At 42.9% G+C, this 15,963-nt stretch overlaps 1 protein-coding gene across 2 annotated transcripts; it reads right to left on the reverse strand.

Annotated features, from left to right (window-relative positions):
- Window positions 1-6: 6 nt before the first annotated feature.
- RNF135 (ring finger protein 135) lies at window positions 7-14,322 on the reverse strand. 2 transcript variants are annotated; one of them, XM_078848435.1, is made up of 7 exons: window positions 13,765-14,322; window positions 9,320-9,409; window positions 8,485-8,715; window positions 5,516-5,678; window positions 3,765-3,863; window positions 2,797-2,975; window positions 7-553 (listed from the first exon to the last, which is right to left on the reverse strand). In XM_078848435.1, exons 1-7 carry the CDS (start codon window positions 14,170-14,172, stop codon window positions 341-343), a joined length of 1,383 nt encoding a protein of 460 aa, XP_078704561.1. In that variant the 5' UTR covers window positions 14,173-14,322; the 3' UTR covers window positions 7-340. The 2 variants fall into 2 exon arrangements, with proteins under 2 accessions (XP_078704561.1, XP_073166682.1); XM_073310581.2 differs by lacking the exon at window positions 7-553 and having other exon boundaries at window positions 1,177-2,975.
- Window positions 14,323-15,963: the final 1,641 nt, after the last annotated feature.

Raw genomic sequence — 15,963 nt, forward strand, 5'->3', positions numbered from 1 at the left:
TACTAGGCGCGGGGCTCTGCTGGCCGGGCCAGGGTCGGGGACGGCGGTGGAGCCTGTGCTGAGGGTGTCTGTGTTGGGAATGAGTGAATCTGTCTGTCCAGGCTGTGTCAGACAGACTCACCCCCAGTGTAGACAGCCTGTCCCTGCTCTGTGTGCCTCGCCACGCTGAGGGGCTCCGTATGGCCGCCCATGGAGCAGGCACGTCTGGAACATGAGTGTGTCTGTGTGTGTTGGGCGGGTCTTTCCGCGCTCTCTCCACACTGAGTCCAGGGCTGGCAGAGGAGAATTTCAAACACGGGGGACCCTGGGCCATTGCTGTCCCTCAGGGCAAAGAGACCATCTATGCGTCTCGAACCAGCAGGATGCACAGAGGAGTCCTCCTTCTCAGCCGAGTGTGAGGGGCAAGAGTCCCCCCGGTGCCACCTGTGCACCACAGGTCAACACCACACAAACTGGACCCTGCAGGCGTAAATGTTCTGTGGCCTTTGTTTCCACCTCTGTGCCCCCATGTTTCCCACAGGCCTAGGCGGTAATGTGTCCTCCAATGGTGTTTCTATTTTACAAAGACAAAGAGAAGTATCTGGTAATGGGTCATTTAGTTACAATAATCAGAAACTTGAATAAAAAGTGCCCATTAAATACCAATCAGGCATTCACACTGCAGTTTATCACGTGAAATACAACACACTGACTGTAGTATTGTGTAACCTTCCCTCATTTTGTATGTGTAACCTAGAAACTAACAGCCAAAGCCAGCACTCCTTACTCAGGTGTAAAACTATTGAAGTCAATGAGAGTTTTGCCAGAGAAAAGGCAACAGGTTTAGGTCCTAAGGGCTAAATCTTGATTCCATCAAAGTCATTTGGAATTTTGCCATTGGTTTCAATGGGATTGTGATTTGGATTTCAGTAATGAAAGACACACACTCAGATTTTCATATATTTTAATAAAAATATCATCCACATCAATGACACAAAGTAAAAGACAGCAAATGAGACATGCAGATGGTATGTATGAAAAGCCAGAACCAATGTAAAGTGCCCATTTTCAGATTATACGGGAGGGTTATTTTACAAAGAATAACAAATTACAGTCCTGGAGCTGCCGCGATCAGCCTGCATTTGGGAAATTAGAAATGCCCAAATCCTGTTCAGTATGCTCCCCACTTTGTTGCTGCTCTTTCTCTCTTTTCCAAGTCAACTTGGGGAAAGAAATATCACTGTGGTTATGTGCCCGGGCCAATTAACCTGCATGTCATCCCATGTGCATCATCTCTCGGATCCACACAACAGACCTACATTCCTAGATTCCTGCAAAAACTTATGAATGTGCTTACCTTTAAGCACAAGTGTTGTCCTAATGACTTCAGTCAGGGGGAAGACTTGTGCTTAAAGTTAAGCATATTTGTAAATGTTTACGAGATCAAGGCCGTAAACGCCAATGTTCTGCTTTCCCTAACCGTGCAGAAATCTTCACTGTTGGAAATACGCAAATATTGGAGCCTAGATCCTCCATGAAGATCAGAGAGCAAAATTTTACTCTTAGGGCCTTGATCTTACAAACACTTTGGCACATGTCAATGTACTCTGTACTGCAGCATTTGAATTTTGCAGGGCCCAAAGAAAGGGGAGAGAAAGCAATGGGGAGAAGACAGACTTTTGTCTGAATACTACATCTGTGCACAAGTGCAGGACAGGGCAACTCAGCTAGAAGGGACCAAAAATATGCAGACGTAGGGTGTGGCAGTCATTAGACACTATAGCATTTGAGATATCATCTCTGAAAGAAGATCACAGAGGAATGTGTGTACCCAGGTACAGAAGTGTAAATGTATGTTAAAGCCTTGCATTTAGATATATGTAACAGCAACAAAGCAGGGAGGTCTCTATGGCAAACACAGGAGATTTATTACTAAATAGCTTCAGAGAAATTATTCCTAAGTATTCCAAATATTATTAACAATGTTTTTGAGTGTATTAAATGTTTGTGTGCCATGAAAATGTAGGTACTCTCTTTTTCAAGCTGACTGGGAACTGTTAAGAACAGCTACATTCAGGGTTTTACATACAATAGCTCTGAGGTTTGACTCTACCTAAAGCTTTATGAGAAGACACAATTGTGGCCTGTGCTTGAGCAAAAAGTTAAGCTAAGTTAAGGTGCAGGAAAACAGGGAGTGTAACCGAGTTAAACATAACACCCCCAGACCCTGCTTTAACAAAGACAGGGCAGATCAGGCAGGATTTGTAACAAGGAGGGAGAAAAGAGAGAAAAGCAGAAGAAGAAAACATATCAGCTGTTACCTTCCCACTATGCTAGAGATGGTAGCCCTGCATCATGATATAAAAGCCTCACATCCAAAACATAAAGCTCTATAAGAGCTCTATTCTTGCAACCCTGAAATTCACAGCTTAAATCTTCAGTTTCCATAAGAACTGCAGACTAGTCCCTGTTGATATGATTTATAGTTAAGGATCCTTCTTCATCCAAACCATACAGCCAGAAAGCAGGGTAAACAGGATGTAGGATATTGATTTCAAATGTATGCAAGAGTGTTTCTTTATGAGTGAGAGAATAAAATGACAGGTGCTTGTTTGCAAGATCAAGGAAAACTCCAACCTTCAAGGGTCTGTCTTCACTTAACTGGGTTTCCTGGTTCCTGTGCCATGCTGACAACTGTTTATTCTTACCAGTCCATTCCACACACCAGGATAGTTCAGTTCTCCCCAGCTGATCTGTTCTACCAATATTTCCGTCAGCAACTCCAACAGCCCATCCGCCGCTGTCCTTGGTACTTACTTCCCAATAATGGCGTCCTTCAGAGAAACTTTGAGAACACATCACTTGGCTGAGGCAGAATCTCTTGGGAGTTCGTTCATAAGGAGGTGGAAAACGGGATACAATCACTTTCTTATTCTCAGATGTGATCTCCAGGTTACGATGGATTCTTTGGGGATCAAAGGTCACGTTCACTGCCCCTAGAATAGATAATAGAAAATTTCTAACCTGAAGGCACCAAGGAGACTGGGCAATGAAACATTTTCAACAAAGGTGAAACACAGCCAAAAGTTGAAGTGCCCTCTGCATACTGCTGGATGTGTACCCCATTAGGGTAATCCAAATGCCAGCTTTCTAGCAGTGAGCAAACACTGAAGCTTAACAAAATAATAATAATAATATTAATAATTAATTCATAAATTGCCTGGTCCAGCAAATTGCTGAGAACCATTAATTCCCACTGAATTCCAGGGGCCAAATCCAGGGCCCAGTCCTTACTCAAGCAAACTCCACTGACTGACTGCCAGTACTGAGAAAAAACTCACTAAGGACTCTGGATTTGGCTCACAGACTTCAGCAGACGCTAAGGGTACCTACAACTTGGACTCTGTCCCCAATCACAGTCTTACAACACAATGATCCCATTACCGATATAAATGGAATACTTACCACCCCCATCAGAATCGAAGTAAACACGAGTTCATTTGAACAAGTTACCGTATAGTTTTTAGACTGATATGTTTGAATAGTGGTTAAGCTACAGATTCAGTACTTTGTATTATGTTGTGAAAATTTCTTCTTTTAAAATAAATAATTTATTGAAAAGTAAATAGCCAGATCCTTAGCTGGTGTAAATGGGCATTGCTCCTCTTACGTCAATGAAGCTACACCAAATCAGAGCAGGTGAGGGTCTGGCCCTGTTGGTGAACATTCTAAAATCCTTCATTTTAATATTGCTATCCAGTGGTCACATTGGTTTACATACTTACACTGAGAAAACTGACTTGAAATAACCGGTTCTGGATTGTCAAATGCAGACACCACAGATGTGGAACAGACACTCCTCTCCTGACGCAAAGCTACAGGTTCTAATAAATGTGGAGGGAAAAAAAATCTGTTAGGGGTTTCTTTGAATAAAAGGCAAACAACAGATTCATGAACCAAAATACAGTTGCAATGGCTAATAGTTACTGTACATGTCAAATAGGAAAAATATAATAGCTGGCATTTTTAAAAAGGCTCTCTGACCTACATTTCTAGATGAATGTGTATGCAATTACTCATGCAAAGATATTTGTGCAGTTGGTATATATATTTTACATCCATAATTATCAAAACATTTTGCATGCAGGTGCAGTCACTGTACCTACATATGACCAATTAGATGTGTAACAGACCAGTTAGGCATGATTTGTACAAGTAATCACAAATTAACTCTCTATTATACAGGTTCCTATACTGTGCTCAACACTGTGGTATGTGTAATTGCATGAGTATTTCTAAAACATTCAATACTTCCACTCATGGAACTGTCTCTGTGATTTGAAGTAACACTGTAATGCAAATTTGCAAGACTGCCACTTGGAACTCTCTTTGTACATCTGAGTCACTCTCAACATTAATCTGTACAGTTCTGGTGAAAGGTTTTTTGGCACAAGTGTTTTGGAAACAACTTTGCTTTTATGTTAATACTTTGTACTTCTGTTGCTGCCTGCTGCATAGGGTCCCAATCCTGCAAACACCTATATGCATGCTTAAAATTAAGCATGTGAATAAGTGTTTGCAGAACTGGTACCCCAGTCCCCACAGTACAAAGACTATACTTGAAAGGAGAATAACAAAAAATCAAAAGAGACTACTCATTGGAAACATTCACTAGGGAGGATCTGCTCACAGCTAACTCCCTCTTGGTTACATTATTCTGAAGTTTTCTCATTAATGGGGAAATGAGACTCTCGTTCAGTTTCTTATTGCATTTGAAAAGTTTAGGGCAGGGACCATGTCTTTATTTCTGTTTGTACAGCACCTAGCACATAGTGCTTTATAAGTAATCATTTCTACTCTAGGCCTGTGGTCCTTAGGTTGAAGTTCTCCTAATCATCTGCTACGTGGATAGGCCCCCTTCTTAAGCATAAGAACTGTACTAGGAACATGAGCAAATATTGAGCCAAATCCCAAAGTCCTTGCTAAAGCACAACTCTCTGTGAGCAAGAACTTGGGAATTTGGCCCATTCTTAGTAAAGACTCTACTTCTGGTCAGCATTTCTTTTAGGAAAATCGTTTAACATTGATATCTAAAAGAGTAAACAGAGAATGAAACATAACTGATCTGTTTCCAAATTGCTTCTAGTCAGTTTCACTTTCTGGTTCCCATGGTCCATGGAATAGCACATTATTATTTTGGTCTTCAAAACTGTAAGGGAATTTGGAACACTCCCTCCACCTCAAAAAAAACCCCAGAGTTTTAAAAAATGCTACAAACACCTCTCTATTTCTATTATACTCAGCAATACTTTTTAAAAACAAATCTTACATTTTGAGCCCAAACTTCCTAGCAGTGTCCCTCTACGTAATATAAGTACAACCCTGCAAACAAGGTGCCGAACAAGGTGTTGACTTCAAAGAGAGGTGACAGTGCACAGACCCTCCAGGAGTTGCTCAGCAGCACCTTGTACGATCAAGTCCTGTAACAAGTCAAGAGGTTTCACAACAAAAGAAGACACAAATAAAGTAAATGTACCTTGTGGCAGCTGGGCAGGATATTTCTTCAATATTAACATTTCCAATTGCTTCTTGAGCTCTTCTACAGCACTTGTGACAACACAAATCTTCTTAGCATCAAGAGTAATTTTATTCATTATTATCGGAGAGCCTATGTAAATTTCTCTTTTGGATGATGTATCCTAACAACGACAGAAAAGATGAATGCAAGGGTAGCTTGAGCTAAACAAATGGCAATAATTCCATCAAGAATTTCTGGTGACTTCATAAAGTCAGGAGAGGAAAGTACCAGTAAGCTCTCCAGAAATCTTATACTTTACAGAGAGAGTTTTCTTTATAATATTGTGATCAGAGGAGAAGAACCTGAAACCCTGCTGAAAATATTGAAAGAGATGTTCTTGATCAAAAATGAAAATAACATATTTTCTCCAACAGAACTCATACAGTGACTTGTCTCTGTAGTCAGATCATAGTTTGTCTAAATAAACAGCCACCCGACCCCCACAGATATGATTTCTTTCTCTCTAGACTTTCTTCTCAGACTCTAGAAATCTGGGGGGAGAAATTAGAGTTTCTGAAAACTAATCAGTCTTAGATTAATAGAGTCCAATGCCAGAAGAGATCACTGTGATCATCTAATAAGACCGCCTGTATAACACATGCCATAGAACGTCCCTGAAAAAATGAGTAGAGCATATCTTTTAGAAAAATATTCCAAACTTTAAAAATGTAAAAATTGCCAATGACAGAGAATTCATCACAACCCTTGGTATTGTTTCAATGGTTAATCATCCTTATTTCCAGTCTAAATTTATGTAGCTCCAACTACCAGCCATTAGATCTTGTTATACCTTTCTCTGCTAGATTGAAGAGCCGATTATCAAATATCTGTACCCCACGTAGGTATTTATAAACTGTAATCAAGTCACTACTTAACCTTCTGTTTGTTAAGCTAAATAGATTGAGCTGCTTGAGCCTTTCATCATAAGGTTTGTGTTTTAATACTTTAATCAACCTCCTGGCTCTTCCTGAACCCTCTCCAATTTTTCAACATCCTTCTTGAATTGTGGACACCAGAACTGGACACAGTATTCCAGCAGCATTTGCACCAGTGTCAAATACAGAGGTAATATAACTTCTCTACTCCTACTCGAGATTCCCCTGTTTATGCATCCAAGAATTATGTTAGCCGGTTAAATAGCATAAGGCCAAGAACTGATCCCCGCAGAACCCCACTAGAAACAATCACCTTTCAGTGGTGATTACATTTTGAGACCTATCAGTTAGCCAGTTTTTAATCCATTTAATGTGTGCCATGTTAATTTTATATCATTCTAGTTTTTTAAACAAAATGTTGTGCAGGACCACGTAAAATGCCTTACAGAAGTCTAAGTATATAACATTAGCACTATTACTTTTATCAACCAAATTTGTAATCTCATAAAAAAAAAGATGTCGTTAGTTTGACAGGATCTGTCTCCTATAAACCCGTGCTGATTTACATTAATTAATTACCCTCCACTAATTCTTTATTAATTGAATCCCATATCGCCTTTTCCATCTTGCCCCAGATCAACATCACACCAACAGGCCTATAATTCCCTGGGTCATCCTATTTACCCCTTTAAAATATTTACAAATTAGCTTTCTTCCAGTTTTTTGGAACCCACTCCCCCCAGTGTTCCAAGACTTATTGAAAATCAAAGTTAAGAGACCAGTGAGCTCCTCAGCCTGTTCTTTTAGAGCTTTTCAATGCAAGTTATCTAGACCTGCTGATTTAAAAATATCTAACTTAAGCAGCTGTTGTTTAAGATCCTCCTGAGATACTAGTGGAATGGGAAGAGGCTTATCATATGACATGATTTCATCATCTCTTCTTTTCCCCTAATACAGAATGGAAATATTTATTGAACATTTCTGCCTTTTCTGTATTATTATTAATAATTCAACAATTTCCATCTAGTAATGGACCAATACCATCATTAGGATTATTTTTTATCCTAATAAACTTTAAAAACTCCTTCTTATTGTCCTTGACTCTGCTGGTCATATATTTCTTCTTTCATCACTTTGCTTCCCTTATCACTTTTCTACAATTCCTATCTTCTGATTTATATTCCTCTTTCTTCCATTTGTTATATATATATATATTTTTAATAGCTACCTTCATTTCTCCTCTAAACCAGGTTGTTTTTTTAACTAATACAGCCTTCTTTCTCAATTGTCAGATTGTGGCTTTTTGTACATCTGGATCCAGGTGCAGGATCCAGTGTTGATTTCCCTTCTCCCAGTGGTTCTAATGGTAATGCCCAGGCCCAAGGTCTGGCTACTCAGCACCATTGTGCCTTCCTCCTGCTATCCCCCAAAAATGCTCTGCAAGAGCGGTGTCAAAGTGGTGTCAAAATGGGCTCTGTTAGGAGCTCTGGGCAGGCAGTTTTCAAAAGCACATTTAATATATATTTAATGATTTTATAAGACTCTTATACTTTTATATGTAAACATGCCCTTTGTCTGTAAAAGGGAAATATAACCGAATAATTGGATCTTATCTTTGCTTTGGATTTGAGTGAGAGCTGTATTTAAAAACACCAGTCTCTAGAGATGAAAGACTTGTTCATTAAGCCACCATACAAACAAGCTTGCCTCCCTCTACAAAAAAAACCTTTGGTTCTGAATCTGCACCCAGAAGGTCGGTCAACACTTTTTTTTTTTTCAAATTCCTCACCTGTAAGCTCTCCCAGTAGCCGCCGTGGTGGGAGCCCTACTTAGACCAGCTGCTGGCGCTGTAACTCCCGTGTTGTCTAACCCTGCTCAGAGCAGGTCTAAATGGCAGCATCCGATCTACACTACTGCTCTCACTGTTACTACCCTGGTTGTTCTGCACCAGTGAGAGCGCAGCATTGGGAAGTCTGAGGAAGAGCACTAATGCAGGTAGTGAAAGTTGCACATGCCCAGTACATGCTCATTGGCCCACAGATTTCTACTTACGCTCATCTGCTCCATCGTGTTATTTTGCAGCCTGTTCTGCAGCTGGGTTTTGATTTCTGTGAGCATGTTCAATTTCGCAGTGAGATGGCCAATCATTTCTTCTATTTTCTGTTGAGTCACTTGTTGCTCTTGTCCAATGACCATCAGTGTGGCTCTCTCTTGTGTTTCAAGGTACTGTTTCATGGCACAGAAGTCTTCAGTAATCAAGCCTTTGATATGAGACACATATTCCTGAAAGGTAGCAGATGTGGAGTGAGTTCTGTTAGCAACAAGGAGGTGAGGAACATCAGCATCTAAAGCCTGATCTAACCCGCTCTGGCAAGTGACCACTTCATTTCAGCACGATTATTTTTATTCAGAGGAAGACAGTGCTCTTAATAAATACACATACTTGGCAAAATCCTGCATTGGCTGCAATGGGAGTTTTGGGTTGCTCAAGGAATACAGAGTTGGGCTACTGAAAGGACAGCAGTCCTCAGCCAGTGTCGTAACACGGAGACTGAGATTCTAGCTCAGTCCCTTGCACTCAGGGCTGTGAGAGGCACAGACATATCACATGCAACTCCTCGGAGGCAGGCAAAAGAGGCAAATAGCATCCATAAGATTGGAGCAACCACTCTGACCAGCTCCGGAGCATAGTTATAATAACAGCTGATGCCATATCCAACACTCCTCAGAGAACACCACCAGGGGTGCGGGAGTAAAAGGTGGACGCACAGGTGGATGATCCTGGGCAGACCCCTTGCCCCTTGTGGTCCTAAATAAAGGTGGTCATGCATCTCTCAGTGATGGGTAAACGCATAAATTAAGAGGGGTTGATCATGTGTATACATACATTCATTTCAGCGCTGGCCTGCTTGCTGCTGCTGATGGCATCTTGGGCTATTTCAATTTGCTTGGAGACCTCACTTATTTCCAATTTTGCCTTTAAAGTGAAACATATGAATGTTTATTTATAGAACCCCAGTAGAAAATGTGATAGGATTAAAGGCCATGGTGGGAAAAAAACCTGTGCCTTGTTAACACTGCCTTACTGAGCCCCAGGTCCTGCAAAGTATTTAAGCAGTATATAATTAACTTTAAGCATAAAGAAAAGGAGTACTTGTGGCACCTTAGAGACTAACCAATTTATTTGAGCATGAGCTTTCGTGAGCTACAGCTCACTTCATCGGATGCATACCGTGGAAACTGCAGCAGACATTATATACACACAGAGATCATGATATTATATACACACAGAGACTCACTCTGTGAGTGCATCATGATCTCTGTGTGTATATAAAGTCTGCTGCAGTTTCCACGGTATGCATCCGATGAAGTGAGCTGTAGCTCACGAAAGCTCATGCTCAAATAAATTGGTTAGTCTCTAAGGTGCCACAAGTACTCCTTTTCTTTTTGCAAATACAGACTAACACGGCTGTTACTCTGAAACCTAACTTTAAGCATGACGCTAATCCCACTGAAGTTGATGGAACTACTCACATACTTAAAATTTTGTCATGAGTTTAACTGCCTTGTTGGACCAGGGCCAGAGACTGTAGGGACTGTCTCTTCATTGTATTTTGTGTAGGGTGCCTAAAGCAATGGGGTGCCTAAAGCTGATCTCTGATGGGGGCTTCCTAGATGCTACCACTATCCAAATAATAAATATTCATAATAGTTAATAATAACTGTATCTTTCACTGCTCTTATCCTCATGGAGCTGCAACTGTGGTGAATAAGAAGTCAGATAAGATCTCCATGCTCATATGGCCACTGAAGTCAGATAAGATCTCCATGCTCATAAGACGGGACCTCTCTGCAGCCTTTGACACAAGGTACTACATGACACAGACGGCCCAGCAGTACAGTCTTTCTAACCAACCCTCTCCAGCAGAACTCAGAGTGGTGCTGGGTAGCTGCTCCTTTTCTCCTCAGGCCCCTACCTGTGGGGGGTCCCATAGGGCAGTGGTTCTCAAGCAGGAGTATGCGTACCCCTGGGGGTACGCAGAGATCTTCCGGGGGTACATCACCTCACTTAAATATTTGCCTAGTTTTACAACAGACTACATAAAAAGCACTAGCAAAATCAGTACAAACTACAATTTCATACAGACAATGACTTGTTTATACTGTTCTGTATACACTGAAATGTAAGGACAATATTTATATTCCAGTTGATTTATTTTATAATGATATGGTAAAAAACGAGAAAGGGAGCAATTTGTCAGTACTAGTGCTCTGTGACCGTTTGTATTTTTAGTCGTTTCAAAATGAGGTGAAACTTGGGGGTACACAAGACCAATCAGACTCCTGAAAGGGGGACAGTCCTCTGGAAAGGTTGAGAGTCACTGCCACAGGGCTCCTGACTATCCCTGCTTCCACCCAGGATCCACAGCAGAGGGCTGGGAGAGCCAGGGAGACAGGGTGGAATGAGTGGCCAGCAGCAGCTGGCTGATGAGGACCCTCAAGTAGACAGCTCCCTGGCGCCAGGAAATGAGCTGGGGGAGGACAAGCCAGGGGCGCAGACAGAGCCGGGCCAGAGGGCAGGTGCTGCTGGCTGGAAGCTGGGGCCGCATGGCAGGGTGGCCGGGCTCTGCAGCAGCCCCAGGCAGATGGGGCACCTGAGGTCGCCGGGACCCAGCCATACAGGCAGCGCAGCCATGGCTGGGGAGGGCCAGCTCCGCCCTCCTTCCCCTGGGCCCCGCCTAGGCAGGGGCGGGGGCTCTGCATTAGGAGCTGCAGACCCATCCACCCCGCCAGGCGTGGGATCCCCCTCAGGGGCTGCAAAGTTCCCGCCCAACTCCAGCCCGGAGGGGCTGCAAACACCCTCCCCTTCTCTCCCTCACTCCGTGGGGCCCCAGCTTGGAGGATACCTTGCCCCAGAGGCTGCAAGCACCATACCAAAGGTAGAAAGAAGAACAGGAGGACTTGTGGCACCTTAGAGACTAACACATTTATTAGAGCATAAGCTTTCGTGGGCTACAGCGCACTGCATCGGATGCATAGAATAGTAAGAAGAAGGTGGGACCATCTCTGTTTGTATATATATCTTCTTACTATATGTTCCATTCTTTGCATCCGATGAAGTGGGCTGTAGCCCACGAACGCTTATGCTCTAATAAATTTGTTAGTCTCTAAGGTGCCACAAGTCCTCCTGTTCTTTTTGGGGATATAGACTAACACAGCTGCGACTCTGAAACCTGTCATTATACCAAAGGTAGGTGAGTCTAATTTAACCACACACACATCTCCCCAGGGGCTGAATTATTTGCTAAAGCGCCCTGTCCAAAATCATTCGCTACACTAGCATTCGATCCACATGGCCTTGGGAGCAAAAGAGAAACAACAACACTACTAGATTTCGCAACAAACACAGACTGGGCGAAGGACAATGATTAAATACACCTCTTCCCCCCAAAAGGGAAGCCAGTGGTGCCCCAAAATAGCATGGCCTGCATGGAGAGACTTTCCCAGGTGGCTGAGGTTTGGCCTTGTGAAAGTCACCCTGCACCACTAATGTATTTGTGAGAGGCAAGCCCAGGAAATCTACCTCTCCAGAATATCTGTTCCACATCAATCCAACTGCCTGGTTTTCAGCCCAACCTAACTGAGCCTCTCCTGTCAGAGCTGCAGAATTTTAATGTGGGTGCAATTCATACCATGAAGGCACTGCAGCCATAAATTAGTTACTTAGTGTCTCGAGCCCCTAAATTTCACCTGCTGTTATTTGGTCCCATAATAGTAAATAATAATTTTTTAAATTAAGAAATGAAAGAGCAACTGCAGAGAGGATTACAACAAAAGTGGATCCAAAAATACAATATACCCATTATTAATCATGCTGGACAAAGCTACCTGCACTACAGCGAGTTTTTAATCAGTATATTAGTCCTGGAGGGATTAAGGTATTTTTCTTGTCTTTGCTATTTTAGTTGGACTGTTTGCTGTTTGGGGAGGGGCACTGTGTGTGTCTATACACAGCCTAGTGCAAGGGTCTCTGATCCTGGCTCAGATCTCTAGGGGCAACTGTGACACATATCAGTAATTATTTAGTTTTTAAAAGAAATAAAGTGCAAATGAATAAAAGATGACATTAAAATAACTTTAAGGCTGAAAACTGAAAGACAAGAAGGGCAGGAAATGCAGATGTCAAGGTTCTCATGGTAACATTAACTCCTTCCACCCATTGAATACGTGGAGTGGTTTTGATTATCTGCAGGAGGGGTTCCCAACTTTTGTCTTTGAGGCCCCCGAATATGCTATAAAAACTCCATGGCCCACCAGTGCCACAACTGTTTTTCTGTACATAAAAGTCAGAGTCAGCATTAGGGGGTTGCAAGCAGGGCAATTGCCCTGGGGTCCCACACCACAGGGGGTCCTGCAAAGCTAAGCTACTCAGGCTTCAGCTTCAGCTCTGTGTGGTGGGGTTCAGGGCAGCGGGGCTTTGGCTTTCTGCCCTGGGACCCAGTGAATCAAATGGCAGCACTGCTTGGCAGACCCCCTGAGGGGGCCATGGACCCCTGGTTGAGAACTGCTACAGTGAGGTGTTACGGAATGACTCTTACTGACTTCAATGAGAGTTGAATTGGGCCCAACGTGTGCCCATCACTGTGATATCTAGGTGCCAATCAGTCAAGTAGTATTAGTTAGATGGTTGTACCTTGGTATGTACAGTGCACCTCAATTACACCTGGACAGCCCCTTTGTCTTTCCATTGACTTCAGTGGGCTTTGGATCAGGTCCTCACGCCATTAGTCGTTACCAGAAATAAAAGCTGCTTTAGGAAAAGTAATCTGGCTTCCTGTTTCCCTTACATCTGCCCACTAACGTTACTGTCATGGTGATGTGGGAAAGCAAACACAAAGTAGTCAGAAAATGCAAAATGAATGTTGTGAGAGCAGTGTTAACTTTTTGGCAAAGACATAGCCAAACTCTCTTCTCACAACCCCGGGGAAGTATATCCTGAATTATGGCCCAGTCCTGCAAGGTACTTACTGAGTATGCTGAGCACCCTCAACTCCCAATTGACATAGAACCATTATCAGGGTTGGAAGGGACCTCAAGAGGTCATCTAGTCCAACCCCCTGCTCAAAGCAGGACCAATCCCCAATTTTTGCCCCATGTCCCTATATGGCCCCCTCAAGGATTGAGTTCACAACCCTGGGTTTAGCAGGCCAAAGCTCAAACCACTGAGCTATCCCTCCCTCCACATCAGGCCCTATAGTTCTTACAAGTGTTAGGTATTATTGATTACTTTATTATTATTATTTATTTAAATATGCAGCACACAGTAAATACCTTGGTCTCCCATGCTCTCCTGTCTGGGGGAAGCCCAGCTTGAGAATTCCGAGCCCAGGCTTCACTGGCTTCTTGATCATCTTCACCAAAGAGTTTCAATACTTCCTGGTGTTTCTCTGCCTCACTTTCCTCTCCCTGTTTTTTGGCAGTTCTGTTCAGACACTGCTGGACTATTTCCACCATGTTGGCCAGCGGCCTGTTTGAGATTAAGTTTTCCTGCTGAAAGCTCTTCCTACAATGAGGACAGCGGACATCGGTTCCTGGGTCCTTGCAGTGCTGGGTGATACAGGCTCGGCAGAAGCTGTGGGAACATTTTGTGATTATTATTGGGTCTTTAAAATAGTCCAGGCAAAGAGAACAAGTCACTTCGTCCTGGAGATTTTTGACAGGATTAGCAGCAGTCGCCATGGCCCCCAGGAGAGAGAAAAGACAGAACTTTCAGTTTCTTTTATGCTTATGAAAGATTGTCCACCAGTGAGCTCAGAGGGGGAGGAGCCCTCTATTCCCTTTTCACCCGTCTGTTACGTAGGAGTCCAACCCCAGGTCGGAATTCTATCTTGGCAAATATTTGCCACTGTATAATCTAAATCATTAGATCTATAATAATATTCACAGGGAGTTGTCCATAGAGATGGGCTCCAATCACAAAGGCAGATCAGGATCTCAAACCTCTCCAAGTTTGGGGCAGTACAGATCTGGGATCTGGTTTTGGCTGGAAATACGCTTTTCCATGAGATGCCTCCCTCCTTCCGAGTTTGTTTTGGGTGTTTGTCTCAGTGTCATGCAATGAGCTGCCTTCTGCTAAACACACAAAGCCTGGCTGCCCAGGACTGAGTGTTAGCAACAAGAGATCTGGCTGAAATTAATCATCACCCGCTTAAGAGTCTCATTATACAAGAAGCCTCTTCAAGGGGAAGTGAACCGAAATAGGACTGCTCAGAAAAATGTCTCCTTAAAGGTATCATATCCATTTTCAGCTTGGTCAATAACTAGAGCCAGCCGTTCTCCCATTCCTTGTCCTCTGCCGCTCTCTTGTGGCCATTTCATTTCACACACAATCAGCCTGATTCTGAAAGCAGCTGAACATCTGCAAGTTCTGTGGCAGTCTACTTCAAACCTTTAGCCAGCAGTACAGGGATTCCTCCATTCTTCTTGTTAAAGACAGGTTGAAAAGAGCAGTTCAGTTTTAAAATGGACTGGAAAAGACAAGCGGGATAAAGTAAATAAAAAGCAAGAGACAAAAATAAAACAAACTGATGGATGGGAATCAAGAGACAAAGCTCTAGACATAAAAATAAATTGGGCCAGATTCTGATCTCTTTGCTCATACTGATGGGGCCTACTCCACAAGTGATCCCAGTGGACCACAGAGGCTGCACTGGGCCAGGGTTGGAGTCATGACTTTAGCACTTGGCACTATGGAGGATTCTGGGGTGCTGAACAGGCCTGAAGTAGCTCTAGGAGGTTGACCAATGGGATCATTTGTGGAGTATGGTGCCACTCAACACAAGTATCAGAATCTTGCCCAGAGAAATCATATAGAACAAGCATGTCTCAGTAAGCATGTCCTATCACAATGAAGACCCAAACTATGATTTAAGTTAGAGCGGGGTCTGAGCCACACAGGTTATGTCTACACTGCAACTGAAGGGGTGATTGCAGGTCAGGTGGCATACCCACACTAGCTTTAATCTGCACAAGACACCTAGGTATGTACTCATATTGCTAGCCCAGACTGAAGCCGATGCTGCTCTGTCTTCATTGCTATTTTTAGCTGTGCTAGCTAGATTAAAGCTAGCACAGGGATAACTACATATGCTGCAATCATGCCTCCAACTGCAGTGTGGACTTAGCCTAAGTTCAGTATGTGACCCAAACTTCCCCAAAGTTCAGGGGAGCTCTGATCTCGGGATTTGGTTCAGGCTTAAATTTATTTTGAACAGAGAAATGAAACCAGCCATGCAAAACTTTTTGAGGCCCAACAAAATGTTTATTGAAGCTCAGAATGCATCCATTCATTTCCTGAGAGTGAATTGCCTGGTTTCATGACAAAACTCAGATCACAGCTGGTGATACAGCAGATCTTCGGCCCCCAGCAATCATCAGATACAGCGTGGATCATAATTCTTGTGGGTCTGCATATTTGGTAGCGCATTAGACTTTCCTGGGTGAAATTCTAGAGCCTGGGTTAGCCAGGGG

Source organism: Lepidochelys kempii, chromosome 14 (assembly GCF_965140285.1).
Source record: "Lepidochelys kempii isolate rLepKem1 chromosome 14, rLepKem1.hap1, whole genome shotgun sequence".
Lineage (NCBI taxonomy): Eukaryota > Metazoa > Chordata > Testudines > Cheloniidae > Lepidochelys > Lepidochelys kempii.